This window comes from Thrips palmi, unplaced genomic scaffold, assembly GCF_012932325.1.
Source record: "Thrips palmi isolate BJ-2018 unplaced genomic scaffold, TpBJ-2018v1 HiC_scaffold_19, whole genome shotgun sequence".
Classification (NCBI taxonomy): Eukaryota; Metazoa; Arthropoda; class Insecta; order Thysanoptera; family Thripidae; genus Thrips; species Thrips palmi.
Genome location: NW_023144628.1, coordinates 9,710,960 through 9,728,623, shown reverse-complemented (window position 1 = coordinate 9,728,623; position 17,664 = coordinate 9,710,960). Strand labels below are relative to the sequence as shown.

At 47.2% G+C, this 17,664-nt stretch overlaps 3 protein-coding genes across 9 annotated transcripts in view; 2 read left to right on the top strand and 1 right to left on the bottom strand.

Annotated features, from left to right (window-relative positions):
- The window catches only part of LOC117646096 (ATP-binding cassette sub-family G member 1-like), a 39,611-nt gene extending 33,574 nt beyond the window's left edge, over positions 1–6,037 (bottom strand). Inside the window, exon 1 of one of the 2 annotated variants that reach the window (XM_034386794.1) lies at positions 5,735–6,037. The gene's annotated coding sequence lies outside the window, so the exon portion shown is untranslated. Of the gene's footprint in view, positions 1–5,484; positions 5,575–5,734 lie in introns of those variants that run through there. The other variant, XM_034386795.1, reaches the window with a different exon arrangement.
- Positions 6,038–7,167: 1,130 nt separating this feature from the next.
- Positions 7,168–13,599, top strand: LOC117646089 (TBC1 domain family member 23). 6 transcript variants are annotated; one of them, XM_034386777.1, is made up of 13 exons: positions 7,168–7,360; positions 7,601–7,697; positions 8,104–8,321; positions 8,407–8,738; positions 8,810–8,934; positions 9,045–9,195; positions 9,272–9,601; positions 9,709–9,922; positions 10,036–10,183; positions 10,271–10,452; positions 10,535–10,685; positions 10,782–10,976; positions 11,056–13,599. In XM_034386777.1, the coding sequence occupies exons 2-13, from the start codon at positions 7,666–7,668 to the stop codon at positions 11,135–11,137; spliced, it is 2,160 nt and encodes a 719-aa protein (XP_034242668.1). In that variant the 5' UTR covers positions 7,168–7,360; positions 7,601–7,665; the 3' UTR covers positions 11,138–13,599. The 6 variants fall into 6 exon arrangements, with proteins under 6 accessions (XP_034242668.1, XP_034242670.1, XP_034242667.1 ...); XM_034386779.1 differs by lacking the exon at positions 7,601–7,697; XM_034386776.1 differs by lacking the exon at positions 7,168–7,360 and having other exon boundaries at positions 7,406–7,697.
- Positions 13,600–13,938: 339 nt separating this feature from the next.
- On the top strand, positions 13,939–17,646 carry LOC117646039 (ubiquitin-like modifier-activating enzyme ATG7). Its single transcript, XM_034386684.1, has 14 exons — positions 13,939–14,306; positions 14,490–14,685; positions 14,788–14,901; positions 14,983–15,115; positions 15,193–15,301; positions 15,380–15,595; positions 15,676–15,820; positions 15,905–16,063; positions 16,184–16,372; positions 16,456–16,611; positions 16,713–16,828; positions 16,903–17,071; positions 17,192–17,311; positions 17,389–17,646. The coding sequence occupies exons 1-14, from the start codon at positions 14,113–14,115 to the stop codon at positions 17,434–17,436; spliced, it is 2,064 nt and encodes a 687-aa protein (XP_034242575.1). The 5' UTR covers positions 13,939–14,112; the 3' UTR covers positions 17,437–17,646.
- The last annotated feature ends 18 nt before the right edge of the window (positions 17,647–17,664 follow it).

Genomic DNA, 17,664 nt, shown 5'->3' with positions numbered 1-17,664 from the left:
AATGTTGTACAGTGAAGATTATCCATATCATGGTGAAAATGTTTCATATTAAGGTGGTGCAGCTGACTTCGTAACATACCATTGAGAATCCATTGTACCTTCGATATTTTGACGAAAATCTCCACCATTATATGTTGGTGCAGCCTTTCACCGTAAGACATTTACAGTGCAGGTTGCGGTAGGGCAATTCGTGAACAACAACGCACATGCTCAATTTCGTGCAAAGCCACGGACACAAAACATTAAAAAAAATCTCATTCAACGAACGTTAATGAAAGCAGATGATCCATCGCGTTACACAACTGCTGTGATAGCCGAGAGGTTAGAGACGTGGGATCGAGTTACCGCAGGCCGGCGTTCGAATACCAGCGTCACAAAAGTTTTTTCGACTTGCTATCCTAAGGGTGGTGGTTCGAGGCCATCCGATCGGAGCCGTGTGCAACAGACCCACATGCCGGAGGTTCGACTCCTAACAAATATTTCCATTTAATTTTACTGCCTCACCCAGTGCGGTTCAAACCCGTAAACGTGAGCCCACTTCGAGCATGGGACGTGGTGGTCCAGGGAGTAGAGGCGTCGGCTCTCAGTGCTAGGGTCGGCGGTTCGACTCCCCCAACTTCTTGCGAAATTTTGACCGGGTCGGTCGAGTCCTGTTGCGTCAAGAACCCACCTCACGCCGACCCCCTCATCATGGGCCGTGGTGGCCGAGAGCGAAAAGTCGTGTGATCCCGATGGCGGGGTCCGGGGATCGAATCCCATCATTTCATTACATTTTTCGACCGCCTTCCTCCCAGTGCAACTCAAACCCGTCGTCCAACACGCTGCCAGACGTACAAGCGTGATAGCGTAGTGGTCAGAGTCACATTCACCTGGCCACTCCGCTGTGGGTGTCTAAAAAGCAATCCGCTTCGGCGGGTTGGCCTCGGCACTGGAGCGATGGAGTATTTGATCCATCAATCCAGACCATCCGGTGTGTGGTTGCGGGTGGTGCCTCCTTGACTCGTCGGGGAGGCGATGATAAGTCCTTTGAAGCTGGCCTAAAACGCTGTATGTTCGGTACGGGAGCGCCGGACAGTGGGGGTACCATGGGGTACACAACCAACCCTACGAAAACAAGAAGCTCCCACCAAACCTCTTCTCTGTCTGAGTCTCTCTCTGTCTCTCTGTCGTCTCACTCTACGTCCCGCCCCTCAAAGAGCTTCACACTGGGTGCTCCGACCCAGCTGTCTGAGCTTTGGGGTCCTACTGGGTCCCCCGGCGAACGCTTGGGTCGCTGACGAGATTAACCCCAGGTACCTGATAGCACCGGTTCCCATCCCGAACACCGAAGTAAAGCAGGAGGCCTCCCCATTAAGACTGGGGAGGGGGTGTAGAGTTCAATTTTTTTTCTTTTCCCTTTCAAATTTCTCAGTCAATACTCGTTCGGTTTCCTTATACGGGGTAGTATGCGGGCTCATTCCAAAGATAGTAATTAAAATTGTGTATGAAACAAAATATATAGACCCGAGCGAGGTGGCCGGTGTTGGTACTAGCCGTGCCGAGCTGTGGCCTGCACCGCCCGCCGCCGAGCCCGAGCTGGCCCGATGAGTGCCCCGGGCCGGGCCGAATCGGGAGGTATTGTTGCGCGATATTCCGCGCCGTGGCAGGCGGGGAGGGATTGTCAATGTTGCGCGCAGGCCGTCGCGAGCGAGGAGGGGGTGCCATTGTTTACGCCCGGTGCCGCTGGCGCTGTACCGAGGAGGGATTGTCGAATTCCGCGCAGGCTGCGCCTCATTGCCAGCCAGCCACACGCACCAGCCCGCCCCGGCAGCCAGCCCCTAGGATACGCGCTTCGTTTCTGGACTCGACAGTAAAAGCACGCTGACACCTTCATGTGTATAGTAGTTTTAAGTATGTTTCAAGTGTGAAGGTATCATCTGCTAAAAAACCTTACAAAGTACGTGGTTTGGTGTGCGGAGTCGCCGCTGATGGTGGCAGCTTTCAATGAGCTATTTAGACCGAAAGAAGAAGAGAAAGAAATTGCAAGATGGCCGCCGCTAGAACATAACAAACCCTCACTTGTTTTCCTATGTTTTCTGCTCTGCGCATGCGCAGACGCTCCCGAGCAGAAAACAAGTGAGGGTTTGTTATGTTCTAGCGGCGGCCATCTTGCAATTTCCTTTTCTTCTTCTTTCGGTCTAAATAGCTCATTTCAGTCGCCATTAGCGTTTTTTTCCTCCGGGCTAGTTCTGGACGCAGTTCCACCTTATTAAGAGGCGGTCCTGGCGCTTCCCGCCTTTTTTGTCCTCCACGCGTGAGGCGTCTGGGCGCCAATTCGGGCGGAATGGAGGAATCGACCCAAACACGCCACGGCGACGCCACGGCGTGGTCTTCTGGACTCCACCCGGCCACCCGGATGCCAGACAAGTCCACCGACACACTGGACAGACCGAGGAAGCGCCTGTCACCGCCTTTTCAGCGGCCCAAAGTGACGAGACGGACGAGGCAGCGCTGCGCACTTACAACCCAAAAAGTCATCAGCGTGGCGCGCCGATTAGTCGAACGCATTTGTCCACTCGAAAAACCCATCTTCCGACGGCGCCACGGTCCCATTAGTGCTCATCTGCATGCACCCCAGAGAGGATGCAGGACTCCAGCACCCGCTAGCACTGCGGGCGTGTCGTGTCTCCGTCGCGCTCACGAGGCTGTCCGTAAGGGTGCGAGAGAGACAGAGCGATCCTCAAAATGGCTCGGCCGGATCGCCGTTTCTCACCAAAAAATTGGGCGCAACCCGCCGGGGCTACTCGGGGCGACACGGAGCGCGGCCTTGGCTGCCATGGCATTCCCCATTCTCACCGCGACATGACATCCTGGAATGTTTTCAACTTCATAAAAACCGTACGCCACCCAGCGGACAAAACGCGCTCACGCTCACACAGACAGACAGACAGACAGGACAGACACACAGAGAGGGACAGACAGAAAGACAAACACACAGACAGACACATAGACGGGGCAGACAGACAGACGGACGGACAGAACAGACAGACACAACGCCCATACAGGAAGGGAGGCAGAGATAGCGTGAAATAATCGCCACGCCGTGCCCCCTCTTTTTCCTTCTGCTAAGTTTTTGTTGATTCGCTTCCTTCGCCGCGATTCGGACACTAATTAATGCCGATTGCCGGATTGCCGGACGCCCCGAGAGGACAGGTATACCTGTATAGAAGGCGACTCGGGGTCCTCATCTCCGCGATTCGCAGCGATTGGCGGTGATAAGAAAAGCCGGCGCCTCGCGTGCCGGCCATTCCGGGGTCGCCGTTGACGAGTAAAAAACAACAACAAAAACACACAACACAGAGCGACGGGCGTACAGTAAACCAGCGAGTAACTCGTCCCCGCGCCCCCCGCGCCCCCGCAGGCGGAGTGCCCGTCCGGGCCATGTCCCATGGACGTCGCGGCGCGCTAATGGCCGTTTGGCAAAACGTGCTGCAAAGCGGCCAAAACTGTCGGCCCAGAGCCCCGTCGAAGGCCGGAGCCGTCCCCGCGACTGACGACGACGACCCCTAGGAAGACCCTGGCCTCGCCCCGCCCCGCCCCGCACAGTGGGCCACAAGACCGGTGGAGGCGGCCAAAACTCCTGGTGCGTTTTGAGCTCCAGAGTCGCTAAATGGGACTCGAACCGAACGTATGACCCCATCAATGGATTGCTCTCCGGACGAGGAGTCCATTGGTGGGGTCACACGTTCGGTTCGAGGCCTGTTAAGCGACTCTGGAGCTCAAAACGCGTCTAGAGTTTTGGCCGCCTCCACTGGTCTTCTGGCCCACTGTGCCCCGATGCGCTACCCCGTGCAGGTGCTACAGCAAGGCGTCACTGCTGGTCGGTCACTGCGCGCCCGCCGCCGCGCCGCCTTCTAAATATACAATTCACTTGCAGGCCGAGGCGATTCCGCGGACGGTGGTTTCGGTCGGTCCGCGCTCACGGGGCGAACCGCAAGGGAGCGAGAGAGACAGGCCGATCAAATTTAAGCGCCCCGCGCGTCACCGCCGCCAGGCTGCGCGGGCTGCGCCGCATTGTGAGCGGCGGCCACAATATTGTCGGCGCGCGACGCGGTGCGCGACGGCGATGACGACGATGACGATGCCGCACGCAGCGACACGCGGTCCGAAGTGCGCCATGTCCGTTGATGCATTTACGTTGCGATTGTTGTTATTATGGGGCTCAGAAGACGAGACCGGGTCAGGCCGGACGGGCCGGACCGGTTCATGCAAACATGTTGACCACTTGTAAAGTTTAGAGTGGCCGGCGTGCTCGCTGTGCTTGCTGGCCCTGCTATGCCGCCGGTCTCGTACCGTTGGGCTCGGCAGGCCGCTCGGCAGGCCAAGGCAGCCGCGGCGCGTGCGCCGATGACGCACGGGCGTATTTCTGCATATCACACGGTCATACACATGCGCCCGGCCAGACGTACAGCCGCAGACTGACAGACACAAACACACACACACACACACACCGCGCGCGGTGACATTGGGTACCGTTACGCCCGTGGTTGCCCCCTCCCCCCTTTCCACGCCGTCATACCGTCTTTAGAGGAAGGGGTGCGGCAAACAAGCCGACATCATGCACTCGGTAAAAAACACGGCGGCGGATGGAATCCCAGTTCTGCGTTAGAAGGCGCATTCCCGCGCATTCCGCACAGACACAACAGCGCCGGGAAAGGTGAGGGAATGGCAGTGCACTGTGAGCAGTTCGAACGGCGCGCGCGGATGTTGGTAGGAAAGGGTTGCCTACCCAGCCGCGTCATATCCGTCATGTCACTCCTCTCCCGCCTCGTCCCGATCACAACACAGACTTGTTGCGTCGCTGCGTGGCGTGGCGTGGCGGGGCGGCGCGGGGCGGGGCCGCGAATCGAATAAACAGAAACAGAACGAGTCTGGCGATAGGAAGCGGAGCGCTCGCAAAACAGTTTTCGGCCAAATCCTGAAAACACCAACAGCCGTCCGATTCCTCAGGATCGTATCGCGGCGCTGTCTCTGTCGCACCCGCGGGGCGTGCCCAGGCCGTGTCCAGGCCGTGCCCAGCACGCCGCGGGGGTGCGAGAGAGACGGAAGAGCCGCTCCACTGCTTTATCGTCGGCACCGCGTAGCCGCGTAGCCGTCCCCCCTCGTACTCCTCCGCCCGGTCCGCTCCCTATAATCTGTCCAAAGCATCAATATAAACGATTTGTTTGAAGCGCTGCCAGCTCGACCTGCGTCAATCCGCCAACAGAATTAAGGCGAGCACCATTTTAATGCCGCGGCCGTTCGTCGTACAGTAGACTCGCGATACGCATTAACATTCACATAGAAAACCGCGGATCGGAATGAACTGGCAGCGATGCGCCGACAAAGCCTCATTCAACTTGAACGCCATTCATTTCCGCCCCGCTGCCACTGGCTGCAACCCGCCAAGCAGTGCAGCACAGTCAAAGGGCCCGTCGGGCCCGAAGGGTCGAAGGCGACACTTACAGTGCAGGAACCCTCGGCCAATCGGCGAACGCGGACCGGGAGTCGCCGAGTCACTGGGACACAGCCGGGCACGGCGCGGGGCGGGCGGCGCTGCCAGGCAAGCCCGAGGCGAGGGCGAGCCCGAGGAGGAGCCCCAAAACACAAAGGACATTGAGGTTATGTCGCCCAGGCGCTCCCTGGCGTCTGGCTCCCTCCGCGGGGGAGGGCGTCCTGCGCGCGGCCTGGCGGGCGGCCCGCTGGCGCTGCTTACCAAAGGGCACGCCGCTTTGTCGCTTGGCGTCGCTGACACGTCGCTGACACGTCGCTGACACGTCGCTGACACGTCCCGGACGCCCAAAGGATGAAAGCGCGGACTTTGGCATGCAGGGGAGGCGCGAGGACGCGTCCAGTCCAAGGACCTCTGCGGCCTCAGAGGCACATCCTGGAAGCCTCGGCGCGAAGCACGCGGCACTCGGAAGTAAACACAGCGACTTTCGGCGGCCTCGGCCAGACGACCAACCTCACTTTAGCCCGCAAGCCGAAACCGAGCGGAGCGCAACGAAGCGAGCGCTTGCTTGACTGACTCAGCTGGCTGGGGGCAGCGAGGGGAGGGGGAGGGGTGCCTCGCGCGGGGTGGGGGAAGGACGCGCAGGATCCGTAACCCCTCTCCCCTCCCCTCTCACCCCTTTCGACCGGCCTCTTTCTCCGCTTTTCTTTCCTGTCCTTGTCGCACTTACGCCCCCTCGCGCGTTGAATGGGATGCCTGCTCGCCGGGCGGGTGGTGGATGGGTTGCCTGCTCGCCGGGCGTGTGTCTTGCAGTGTCGTATGGGTTGCCTGCCAGCCGGGCGGAGGCTGGCGGAGGGAAGCGCGGCACAGCAGGAGTTAGCAGGAGCGCACAGTGGGCCAGAAGACCGGTGGAGGCGGCCAAAACTCTAGACGTGTTTTGAGCTCCTGAGTCGCTAAATGGGACTCGACCCGAACGTGTGACCCCACCAATGGATTGCTCTCCGAACGAGGAATCCTTTGGTGGGGTCACGCATGCGGTTCGAGGCCTGCTTAGCGACTCTGGAGCTCACAACGCGTCTGGAGTTTTGGCCGCCTCCACCGGTCTTCTGGCCCACTGTGGAGCGGCCAGCCTCCTCAGGCTCATCAGGCCAACCTGCCCCCGAACAGTGTACAGAGCCATGGCCATGGCCGGCATGGCGCGGCCATGAGGAAGGCGTACAAGTGCTCCGACCAGGCCTAGACCAGGCCTCAGGCGGCAGTGCGGCAGAAAGGCAAGTGCCAAGGGGCATCCTGACTTTTCGGGGCTTTTCAGCCCAGCCGTTCCGAAGAGCGGCTTGTCGCTCGCTCTGTCTCCCTCGCAACCCCTACGGACAACCCCGTGAGTGCGAGAGAGACGGAGCCTGAATCGCTCGGCAGAACACCGCCAGTGTGGTGGCACTTCGATCGTACTCGTAGCCGCGTCGTGCTATGCAGAGTATGCCGTTGCAGCGTGAGCGCGCGAAGGGGGTGACACGCGGTGAGACACGGTGTGACACTGTGACGCCGAAACGTGACACGCGTGCAAGGGGCGAGGGGCTCGCCGCACGGGGCGGCGTGTCGTCGGAAAGGGAAAGGGGGGGGGGGCTGCATTCCCCGGGACGTTGCCTAGGCTAGATAAGATAAGGCACCCATGTCCGGCGTCACGTCGCCATGACGTCGCCTTGCTGGACTGGTGCGCCTCCTCCCCGCCTCCTTACGCCTCCGTTGACTCCATGGCATTGATTGCTTACTAGTTCCACCACGAGCAGCGATTGGACAAGAGCTGCCTCGTGATTTTGTTCAATCTGGTTCGGAAGAGCAAATTGGCTGGGTTCGCTGTTACCGCTGTTCGCCCGCCTCCGCGAGTGCACGGCAAGTGACGTGTCCCATTCATCGTTTGAATCAGCGCGTTTGGGTGGCGAGCCAGTGCTGCCAACTATTGGCGGGGAGATTCGGACTTTGAAATTTTGATTTACTTCCATTTGTATCAGGATAGAGCCGCGCTTTAAACACCTCTTTTCGGTCTTAAATATTCTTATTTCATAGAAAAACGTGAGGGGGAATAGTTTTATGCATTTCTTTATCGCTAATAAGTATGTTTACGTTCTGCAGTTTCCAGCTGATATTTGTGAACCACGACCATTTTGCGTTTTTGACTGCTTTATCGTGTGATCGAAATGGCAAAATCTAGTGATGATGAACAAGAATGGTTTGTATTGACTTCAGTTTGCTCTTATGTGGATAGCTGCACTCCTGCATGCGTGTAACAGAAAATGGCACTCGGTCGTCTGCTGGCCGTCTTCTGCTAACCCTCATAGTGGTGTCCCCAACCTGTCCAAATCCATCTGTGTTCTAGTTTGTATACAACTATGACATGGTCTCTCCCCAAAATCGAATGACCCTTCTCTAGTTCCAATGGATCACAGCCCATCATCTTAAATTATCCATCTCCCATCTCTAGCACATTGTAACAGATTTTTGTGTAGTCGCCAAATTATGCATAGTTGAAAACAGTGTATTTCATTTATTATTTGTGTCACCTTACTGTCTAAATTTTAAGTAAGCACTATTTTACTCGCCTAACGCTCATTCCGGGAATTTTCTTTTATTTCCAGGATGGATGACTTGGAGGCTTCATTACTTATGATCGATGCCCAAACATCTAGTGATGTTCTACGAATATGTAAAGGCAAGCCTATTAATGAAAGCCTTAGACCTCTTGCGTGGCAAAAATGTTTGGATGTCAGCCACAGTTCATATAATGCACCCTTAAGTGAGATTTTTGACTTACCAGAGCAAAAGCTTCTCCGTCATGATTGTCAACAGTTTGTTGGTATGCTAGACTCAAAATATTCTTTTTGTTTATCAATTTTCTGCATCTCAGTACAATGTCTTTACAATTATACTTGTTTTACTAGCAAAACTTGGCAATGAAGATGAGGACAAAGTGTCTGTTATGTCAGACCTTGAAACTATACTTACAACATACCGTAAAATTCGTAATATTAACTACGAGAGTGGCAATGGATGGCTTGAACTATTATTACCTTTGCTGGCACTCAAGAAACCTCAAAATGAAACTTATGCCTTGTTTACTGCCTTGAGGACTCAGTACATACCAAATGGATGTGCTCACAAAAGTGGCGATCCATTTCATCTTTTTAGATTGTTATTACTTTATCATGATCCTGAGCTCTGCTCATTTTTAGACACAAAAAAAATTACACCTGATTTATACTGTAGATCATGGGTAAGTTATTCAGCTCACACATTGTCATGTTGTTTCCATGTTATGGTTTAAATCACTCAATCTTCTTCCAGTTTCAGACATTATTTGCAGCAAATTGCAATTTAACTGTGGTGCAAGCTATGTGGGATGTCTACTTTCAACAGTCTGAACCATTTTATTTGTTCTTCTTGTCTCTGGTGATGATTATAAATGCCAAGTAAGTTCAATATATTTAAATTATTATCATAGTTAAGTTTTGAAAATTAGCCTAGTTTTACATAATGAATTGAGTGTTTTGTGCTGAATTAGATAATGTTGTGTTCCCAGGGAACAAATAATGGGCTTGGAAACTGGCAGCAGAGATGAATTGGTAGAAATGTTGACTAACATGCCCAGCCAACTTGAACATGATGATGTTCCAGACTTTTGCGGCTTAGCTCATTATTATGGACTAAAAACCCCTTCATCTTTTCGCAAAGTATGTGGATATTTTAAAGTGACTAATAATAATCTTGACCTACGCTCGCATGCAATGACCATTGTCTATTTTTCAGGATCTTCGCTACAAAATGTTTGGAGATGAAGGATTTCACAACTTTATGCACGAGGGTATTAAAAATAGTTCAAGCTCCATGACCCTTACATCACCAATGGATGAAAAAGACCCTTCTTTGCCTCAAGGCATATCTCAAGCCTTGTGCCTTCCAGTTTGTGCTGCTGAATTAGTAGACTCTGTTTCGTCCTCTGCATCAGGGGCTCCATTAACCAACCAAGAAAATGAACTTATTGTAGAGACTGTACGGTTCTTTCTAGTAGACTGTCGTCCAGCAGAGCAGTACAATTCTGGACATTTACCAACAGCTTTTCATCTGGATTCTAATTTGGTATGTGAATAAGTATCCTCTGTTAATAGTAGTTCTTAAACATGTTTTAAAAATTTAAAAAAAAAATCAACAAAAAACTAAGCTTCTGTAAACGTTTGACATTTCAGATGCTCCAGGAGCCTGCAGCCTTTGCCACTGCAGTGCAAGGGTTGTTAACAGCCCGGAGACAAGCGCAAGCTGCTGGCTCTGCTGCTGCAGGAGACCATTTATGTTTCTTAGGATCAGGTCGCAATGAGGAGGATCAATACACCCACATGGTTGTCTCTTCCTTCTTACAAAAACACACTCTTCATGTCAGCATGTTGACCGGTGGCTTTGAAGGCATGTACTTTTAGATTTTTTTTTCTTCTGTTAGATTCCCTTATGAAGTTTCTGAAGTTTTGGGGCCTTGCAACTTGGAGTGCACACTTTAAACATGAACTTTGTGATTCCAGCCATTCATGAATATTTAGGTGAAACTTTAAGCGAAAATCTTGAACACCATAATCTTAGTAGTTGTTTGGTCTGCAAGTCAAATTCGACTTCTCAGATAGAGTCACCTCCAGCTCAAACACCAACTGTGGACATCTTTAGCAAACTCAGGTATGGATTGAATCAATAAACTTTTAATATTCAAAAGTGAATAGATAATAATAGAGTAAAATTACGAAACACTTTGTCCCTGTGTAGTGCTGCAGTATCAAAATTAAAAACATCAGAAGTGAAAGGAAAATTGCTAGATTACATAGTCAACCCATCAGGAAGCTCTGCAAAACCACCAGTTGAAAGACATGTCCGAGCAAATGACAAATTGGGCCGCCGTTACCGAAATGTTGCTCCTGTCTTCAGTATTGATGATGATCAAGAATTTGGTAAGTTTTGTCTTGACTTAGATAAAATTTGAAATAAAATTTAAAATCCATTATGCTAATCATGATCTTTACTTTATTTCAGATTCAAGCAATGTCCCCGCTAATGATGATGAGGCTACTGATGAAGAGAGCAAGCGTGAAATTGTTAATATTAATCAATGGAGCAAAGAAAACAATGTGACAGCCACATTCCCATGTCAGGAATTTAAAGTTAACAACATGTTCTTTGACAGGTAGTGTGGCAATCTTTCATATGCTTAACATTGAATTCTTGCACTCAACATTACAGTTTCAATTTTAATGTTGCCTATTTTTATGAACTGTTTCAGTATCTTAGCACTATCCGAATCATTCATGTATGTGCTGCGGCTGGTTCCTGGACGTAAGGGCCATGCTCAAGTTGTAGCCAGAAGGTCCCTCTCATCAGTTGTGAAAATAACATCTCGGAGAAAGCACCCAAATATGATAACATTCAAGTATGGTGTATCCCAGGATGATGACCTTGTCATATCGGATATGGACAGGTAACTTATTACTACAGGTTGATTGACATTAGCCCTCATCAGAATCCCTGTTTGCACTTCATTGTAATTTTGGTTGCAGGTTATTGATTCCTAACTCAACTGAAGCCATGAAAACTGTGACCAAGCAAATAGTGAACTTCTTGAAAACTCAAGACGAGTAGTGCATATTTTCTGTGGATTCTAGCTCTTCCAACCCTTGTAAAGGCTGAAAAAATAATTTTATCTGCAGACCTTTTCTTTTCCAATTATAAGTTAATATCAGGAATGTCTTACGGAAACTTAAATCCACCCTTTAGTTGGAGTTCATTCATAGTCATATTATTCACTTTCATTTCCCACTTTAACAAAATGAAGCTACTTCAAAGTACATTTCCTTCTAAATATTGTATTTATTTCAAAACTGCTGGAATTTTTTTTAATCTTGCCGTATGTTGACCAGTAATGAAAGAATTTGAGCCATGAGGTACAGCATGTCAACACATCAGAAGTATGAAACCAACTCTTCATTTTTCCTGCTAAGCTGGCTGTGTATTATTTGTTTAATCACGGTTATGTATTCAAATTTCATAGAAATTAGCGAGAGTGTTTGGTCTTTACCCGAACATTTTGTCATTGGCTATTCCTGTTCTCATGTCATACATACCTCTCAATAATGTTAAGATTTTTTTTCATGTCATTTTTCTTTCTCATCACACTTAGCCATATCCTAGGGCTGTTCAATGAAATTTTATTTCAAGGCCTTGTTTGGAATACTTGGTATTATTGTTGTAGGTAATGTCTTGCAATTGGATTGATGGACGTTCTCCTCTTCTTTTTCTTTCATCTTTTCTTACTATAATTGTGAATCTGTAAACATAACTGTTTTTCTTGCCTGTTACAAGTTTGTTTCAGAATTTGTTATTTGTTTTTAAAAAAAGCGCAAGACTGGCTGACACTGATTCTAAGCTAGCTGTTTGAAGCCCAATGATGAATGTTAATGTTTCATGGTAAATATGTATTACAACAGGGCTTCTCTGCAGATTGATGACTGACGTATGTGTGTCCATTGTTGAAAGTTTTACAAGGTTTTGCTATCCATTGTTAAAAAAATTAGAGATAGATTGTTCTTCAATTCATCTTTTTGATTTTAAAGAGATGTATGATTGTTGAAAAGAAAAAATCCATAGCTGTAGTGGGTATACAGTTGTATGTATTCCTTAAGAAACATGCAACTAATATATTTTCCTATGACGCACTTAATCTCCCATTTGGCAGGCTGTGGTCTTCTGTTGAACCAACTCCACAGTGAGTCAACATTCTTGAATGAATTAGCCATTTTCATCAGGCCTTCTCTTCACAAATGTTGTGTTATCAACTAGTTCATTCGTTAGACTGAACATTGTAGTGCTTCTTTCGCCAGTGATACCCCACCAGTATCAGCACTCAGGGGCTTTAATTTACCAATGGATGCTTTTGCTGTGGAAGCCCTTTACTGCTATACAAATATTTCTTCTATTCCCTGTCTCTGGTCTTGAACTTAAGCAAGAAAGTGACTAGCTGTCAAACTAATATTAATTGTAAGATTAAAGAGTATTAATATGTAGAAATATTATTAATTAATATTATTATTGCTATTTATTTTAGTTATCGGAATGAATTCTTATGTATTTGTTGGACACATGAGTTAACCATGTGTGTTTATAGTTTTCCTTTTTATGAGATGACCCATCACAGTTTTTGAAAGTTTTTCATCGAATTTTAAGAAATAAAAACATCAACATAGGACACCCTCTCCATTTCCTAGGTCCAGTTCTATATTAGGTGTGTAACATCTTGCCTTGAAGATTCGCATTTACATGTTCTATTCACACAGATTTTGTCCTGGTGCTTCTTCCAGCCTATCACTATTGTTGCCAAGCACCTCTGCTAAATCAAAATGTTAACTCTATGCCGCCCATGCACTTAAAGATATACCTGTCTGCAACTCTTAGTCTATAGTGCAACTGTTATTTTGTATTTTGTGCCAGGTATTTGATTGAATGAGGTAACTGCGACCTTTTACATTTTTGTTTGTTTTGTCTATAAATTATTTCAAACCTGTTCAATTAATTTTTCTCTGGTACTGGAACAATCTAAATGCCAGAGTTGTTTTTAAAATCACTTAATGTTCTGTTATGTTGATTTCTGCATAGCAATGGGGAATGACTGATGCTTTGACTATGCACTGCACTGGCCGGAAATGTTTTATGCAGGCATTCATTGTTTCCAATTTGTTTGCTTTTACCAAAGAGTATTGGGATCCCTCGTCATTATCAGCGGTTTCTGTTACAATCGCGTTTCTATCTCCTTCCCAATCTCCCCCCCCCCCCCCGCTTGATTCGAAAGTAATGAATTCGGTGGATTTCCCCCCGCCGAGAAGGCAGTCTGACTTGGCCATTGTCTGGCAACACTCTCATTTATGTCCTGTCTTTGTACTTTGTACCTCGTTTGTTTCACAGTGAACGTTTTCCTGTAATCGCGGCTCGTGACTCATGTTTATGGCACAGCAGCGTGCTCGTGGTGGAGCACATGGCTGGCCAAATCCATTTGTTTTGCCGGGTGTGTTGTTTTGTATAGCATTTACCTGAATAAATGTGTAATTGTTCCTGGCTGTTGTTCTGTATTCGTGCCCTCCCTGCACCTTCTCTACCGTCTTGTCCTTCCACCCACAAAAATGGTACGGGATGCCCTGCCTCCCTGCCCTCCTCGGAACCATGAGTGCAGTGTACGTGCACTTGCGGGCCGCAAGTCCATTCACTTTATCTGACGTGGAGGAATAGAGAATATTCTCTATGTTTGTTGTGACAGGAAGTTTCACACCACTCTTGGTTGATTCGGGCTCGAGTCTCCCGCCAGTTCCTTCCCCCTCCCCCCCACTCTCGACTTCCTCTAGCCTCGCACAACCCGCCGCCGCCGACAGCGCTCCGACGTCGTCGAGCCGAAACATGGCGAAACGTCAGACACGACGGACAGACAGACAGCCAGCCAGCTGATGATTGCATTTGTCATGCCACTCTTGAAACTTCTTAATTCTTGACAACTGTGTTACCGCCATAAAACTTTTGTATAGGAAAGTATCAAGCATTCTGTTAAGTTTTCCCTGTGAAAATTTCAAAACATGACTGACGACTCTGCACTCAAGTATTCTCCCTTTTCATCTCATGTTGATCCTAGCTTTTGGCACAAGCTCTCTCAAATTAAACTGGATATTGACAAGTTAGATGAGAAAGTGCACCCTGTGTGGGGCTCTTATACGAATGTCAACACAGTTGGCTTGCCGTCTCTTCATGTGGACTGCACCTCTTACAACAGGTCCGAAACACTCTTGATATGTTTGGTTATTGGTTTGTAGCGTCAAAATTTCATATATATTATTTCATTCGCATAAATATGCTGGATTAGAAATTTTTTTACATTTTTATTTTACTTGTGATTTTATTTTTTTAATCATACCAGTGAGTGTTATTAACAACCTGTTTCTTTTTCATGATTCAGTAAATTTGAAGAACTGCGTTATCAACTTCCTGCATTTGGATGTCAGCTAAATCTGAATACCCTTGAATCCTACAAGAGTTCTGATAAGACAATTCTGTTGGAGAAACAGGGTGCAAGCTTGTGGGCGGACATAGCCAATGGCTCTGTCTTGAAAAACCCTGCATTACTGTCTCGTTTCTTCTTACTCACCTTCGGTGTATGAAAAGCTTTTCTTAAAACAATAATTTCTTTTGCATTCCTTTTAACACATTCACCCAGTTTTTTAAACTACTGTTGTTCCTTTTAATTTTTATTATAGGACTTGAAGAAGTACACCTTTTATTATTGGTTTGCCTTTTTGGCTCCAAGTACACCCAATGTTCAGATAATTAAACCTCCTGCACTGATAAGCACAATTTTCTCATCAGCTCAGGTACTTAGAACTTAAATTTAATTTAATTTAGACATATTTTATTTATTTTTTCAAAACAAAATGAGCTTTTCTTTTTTTAAGGTGGAAAGCTTGCAGTCTGAATGGAGCAATATAGTTGATGTCTATCAACGTAGCTATTTCATTGTCAAAATCCAAGGAGACCAAGCTAAAATTTTTCCTTTATCAGACATTGTTTCTATCTTCAAAGCACAGTGTAGGTTTCACTGATTTTTATTATTAATTTTTTTTCCAAGAATTTTTTCCTTTTTGACACTGAGTTGGTTTTTGCAGGTGAGGAGCAGTGGGCTGAATTTTACCTAGCATTTGCAGATCCTTGTTCTTCAGGGGATGCTCCTGGATGGCCTTTACGGAACCTTTTATGTGTTCTTGCTCATTATTGGTAAGAACCTCTATTGACCTTTTCTTTCAAGAGTGCAACAACTTTTTAAGTACATTATAAATTCCAATTTTATTGCAGCCCTCATGTTGTGGGGAAGAAAATAAATGTGCTCAGCTTGAGACTTGTTTTGAAATCTCATGGACAGGTCAATGCTGCTGATAAAAGTTTGCTCATGTCTGTGCAGCTTCTTCCCCATAATGAGACAGAATTAAAATGGGTTGGTTGGGAGCGTAATAATCGGGGCAAATTTGGTCCTCGATTTGTTGATGTTAGTGGAGATATGGACCCCAAAAAGTAAGTTTTCCTTTTTTTTGCATAAATCTTTAGGTGTGTTCATCCCTTCCTTAGTTCTAATTTTTATTTATTGATTTAAGGCGAGCAGAAAGTGCTGTTCACCTCAATTTGAAACTTATGAAGTGGCGCTTGTTGCCTGAAATGGATTTAGACACTGTGCAGAATACTCGATGCCTCCTCATGGGAGCAGGAACTCTTGGCTGTACTGTTGCCAGGCTCCTTATGGTAAATACCCAAGCTTTTTATGCACAAATGACCAATAGTTTTAATTTTTGTAATTTGCTGTAATTTTGTTTGTATTTCCTTCAGGGATGGGGAGTTCAGCACATCACCTTTGTTGACAATGGGACAGTATCCTTTTCCAACCCAGTGCGGCAATCACTTTTTACATTTGAAGACTGTCTCAGTGGGGGACGACCCAAAGCTGAAGCTGCTGCTGAAGCTCTGAAGCTGATTTTTCCAGGTGTGGTGAGTGAGATTTCGTACAGCTTTTAAAATTGAAGCATTTCAGTAGATGATAAATTTTGCTCAATATTATTCAGTTTTTTATTTTTTACTAAACTTTAATTTTTTTTTTCTGTTTTGCAGATCACCTCAGGTGTCACTTTGAACATTCCAATGCCAGGCCACCCCGTGGGTGATTCTATGTTGAAAGAAACCCAGGATGCTGTAGCCACATTAGAAAAACTAGTTGAAGATCACGATGTGGTATTCATGTTAACAGATTCAAGGGAAAGTCGTTGGCTTCCTACACTTCTTGCTGGTGCCAAAAAGAAGGTGAGGAAGAAGTTTCCTTATGCTGTCTTGTCAAGAGCTCGGCCAAAGCCATAGACGTGAATTACGTAACTTTTTTTTTTCAGCTTGCTATGAATGCTGCTCTTGGCTTTGATACTTATCTTGTGATGAGGCATGGTGTCTTCTGTGATGATGAAACCCCTCCGGATTTCAATGCCCGCAGTATTCCAGGAAGGCATTTGGGCTGCTACTTTTGTAATGATGTCACGGCTCCAGGGAATGTGAGTGGAACCATGGGCTACATACACAAGTTAAATTTATTATTATTAATGAAAATGATTGCTCAGACCGCAAATGTTTTTTCCCCCTGTTTCTCTTGTAGTCCATGGCTGACCGTACATTGGACCAGCAATGCACAGTTACGAGACCAGGGGTCTCCGCAGTGGCAGGTGCTCTAGTTGTGGAGCTTATGGTCTCTGTTCTCCAACACCCTTCTAAGTATGGTTTGCTTCAACTTTGTCAGCAATATTTTTCTTGAATTGTACTTGATCTATGCTTCCCTTGAATTTTAGGGGAGATGCACCTGCTGTTCTACATAAGAGTACAGGAAAGGAGGACCAAGAAAGTGTTGGTTGTTTATTGGGCACTGTGCCCCATTCTATCAGAGGATTCCTAGCATCTTGGGATCAGCTGACACCTGCCACTCACAGATTCTCAAACTGCATAGCTTGTTCTGAGAAGGTATGGATGGAAATAAAGAAGTGATTCACTTTGAAGATTATTCACCCTTTAGCGCACTGTATAGAGCGTACTTGAGCGCACTGCTTACAGTTCAATACTGATGGCAAATTTTATTTCCAGGTTCTGAAAGAGTACGCATCAAGAGGATTTGACTTCATTCGGGATGTACTGAACTCTGCTGTCTATCTGGAGGATTTGACTGGTCTCACATCATTACATAAAGAAACTGAAAATGCAGATGTAAGTAGCATTGCTGTAGATACCCTTAATTTTTAAACTACCTATATTTTTTTGTGCAACTTAATTTTGTTTTCCAGGTGTGGGAGTTTAGTGACTCCGAAGAAGAGGAAAACAATTCTGAGTAAACCGGCCCCCGCTGTCTCTTTTAATTTCTAACTCTTCAATACTCTTCAATATGAGTCCGAAGACAAAAAATCATCTTTGCCAAACTGCTCCTCTTCAGAGTCCTTGGACCCCACTCCTCTTGTCCTGTCATCATTTCCTTTTTATTTTGAATGCCTACTTTTTTTCTGATTATTATGGAAAAAATTATGAATAAAATAATCGTTGAGTTACTGGCTCATTTTTTACTC

Excerpts from the sequence above, each read along its gene's own strand:
- LOC117646089 (XM_034386777.1), top strand. The coding sequence starts at position 7,666 with ATGGCAAAATCTAGTGATGATGAACAAGAATG. Across the intron at positions 9,196-9,271 it reads CCCCTTCATCTTTTCGCAAA|GATCTTCGCTACAAAATGTT; the intron begins GTATGTGGATAT and ends TCTATTTTTCAG. Across the intron at positions 9,923-10,035 it reads GTTGACCGGTGGCTTTGAAG|CCATTCATGAATATTTAGGT; the intron begins GCATGTACTTTT and ends TTGTGATTCCAG.
- LOC117646039 (XM_034386684.1), top strand. The coding sequence starts at position 14,113 with ATGACTGACGACTCTGCACTCAAGTATTCTCCCTTTTCATCTCATGTT. Across the intron at positions 14,686-14,787 it reads TCTTCTTACTCACCTTCGGT|GACTTGAAGAAGTACACCTT; the intron begins GTATGAAAAGCT and ends TTTTTATTATAG. Across the intron at positions 16,612-16,712 it reads ATGTCACGGCTCCAGGGAAT|TCCATGGCTGACCGTACATT; the intron begins GTGAGTGGAACC and ends TTTCTCTTGTAG.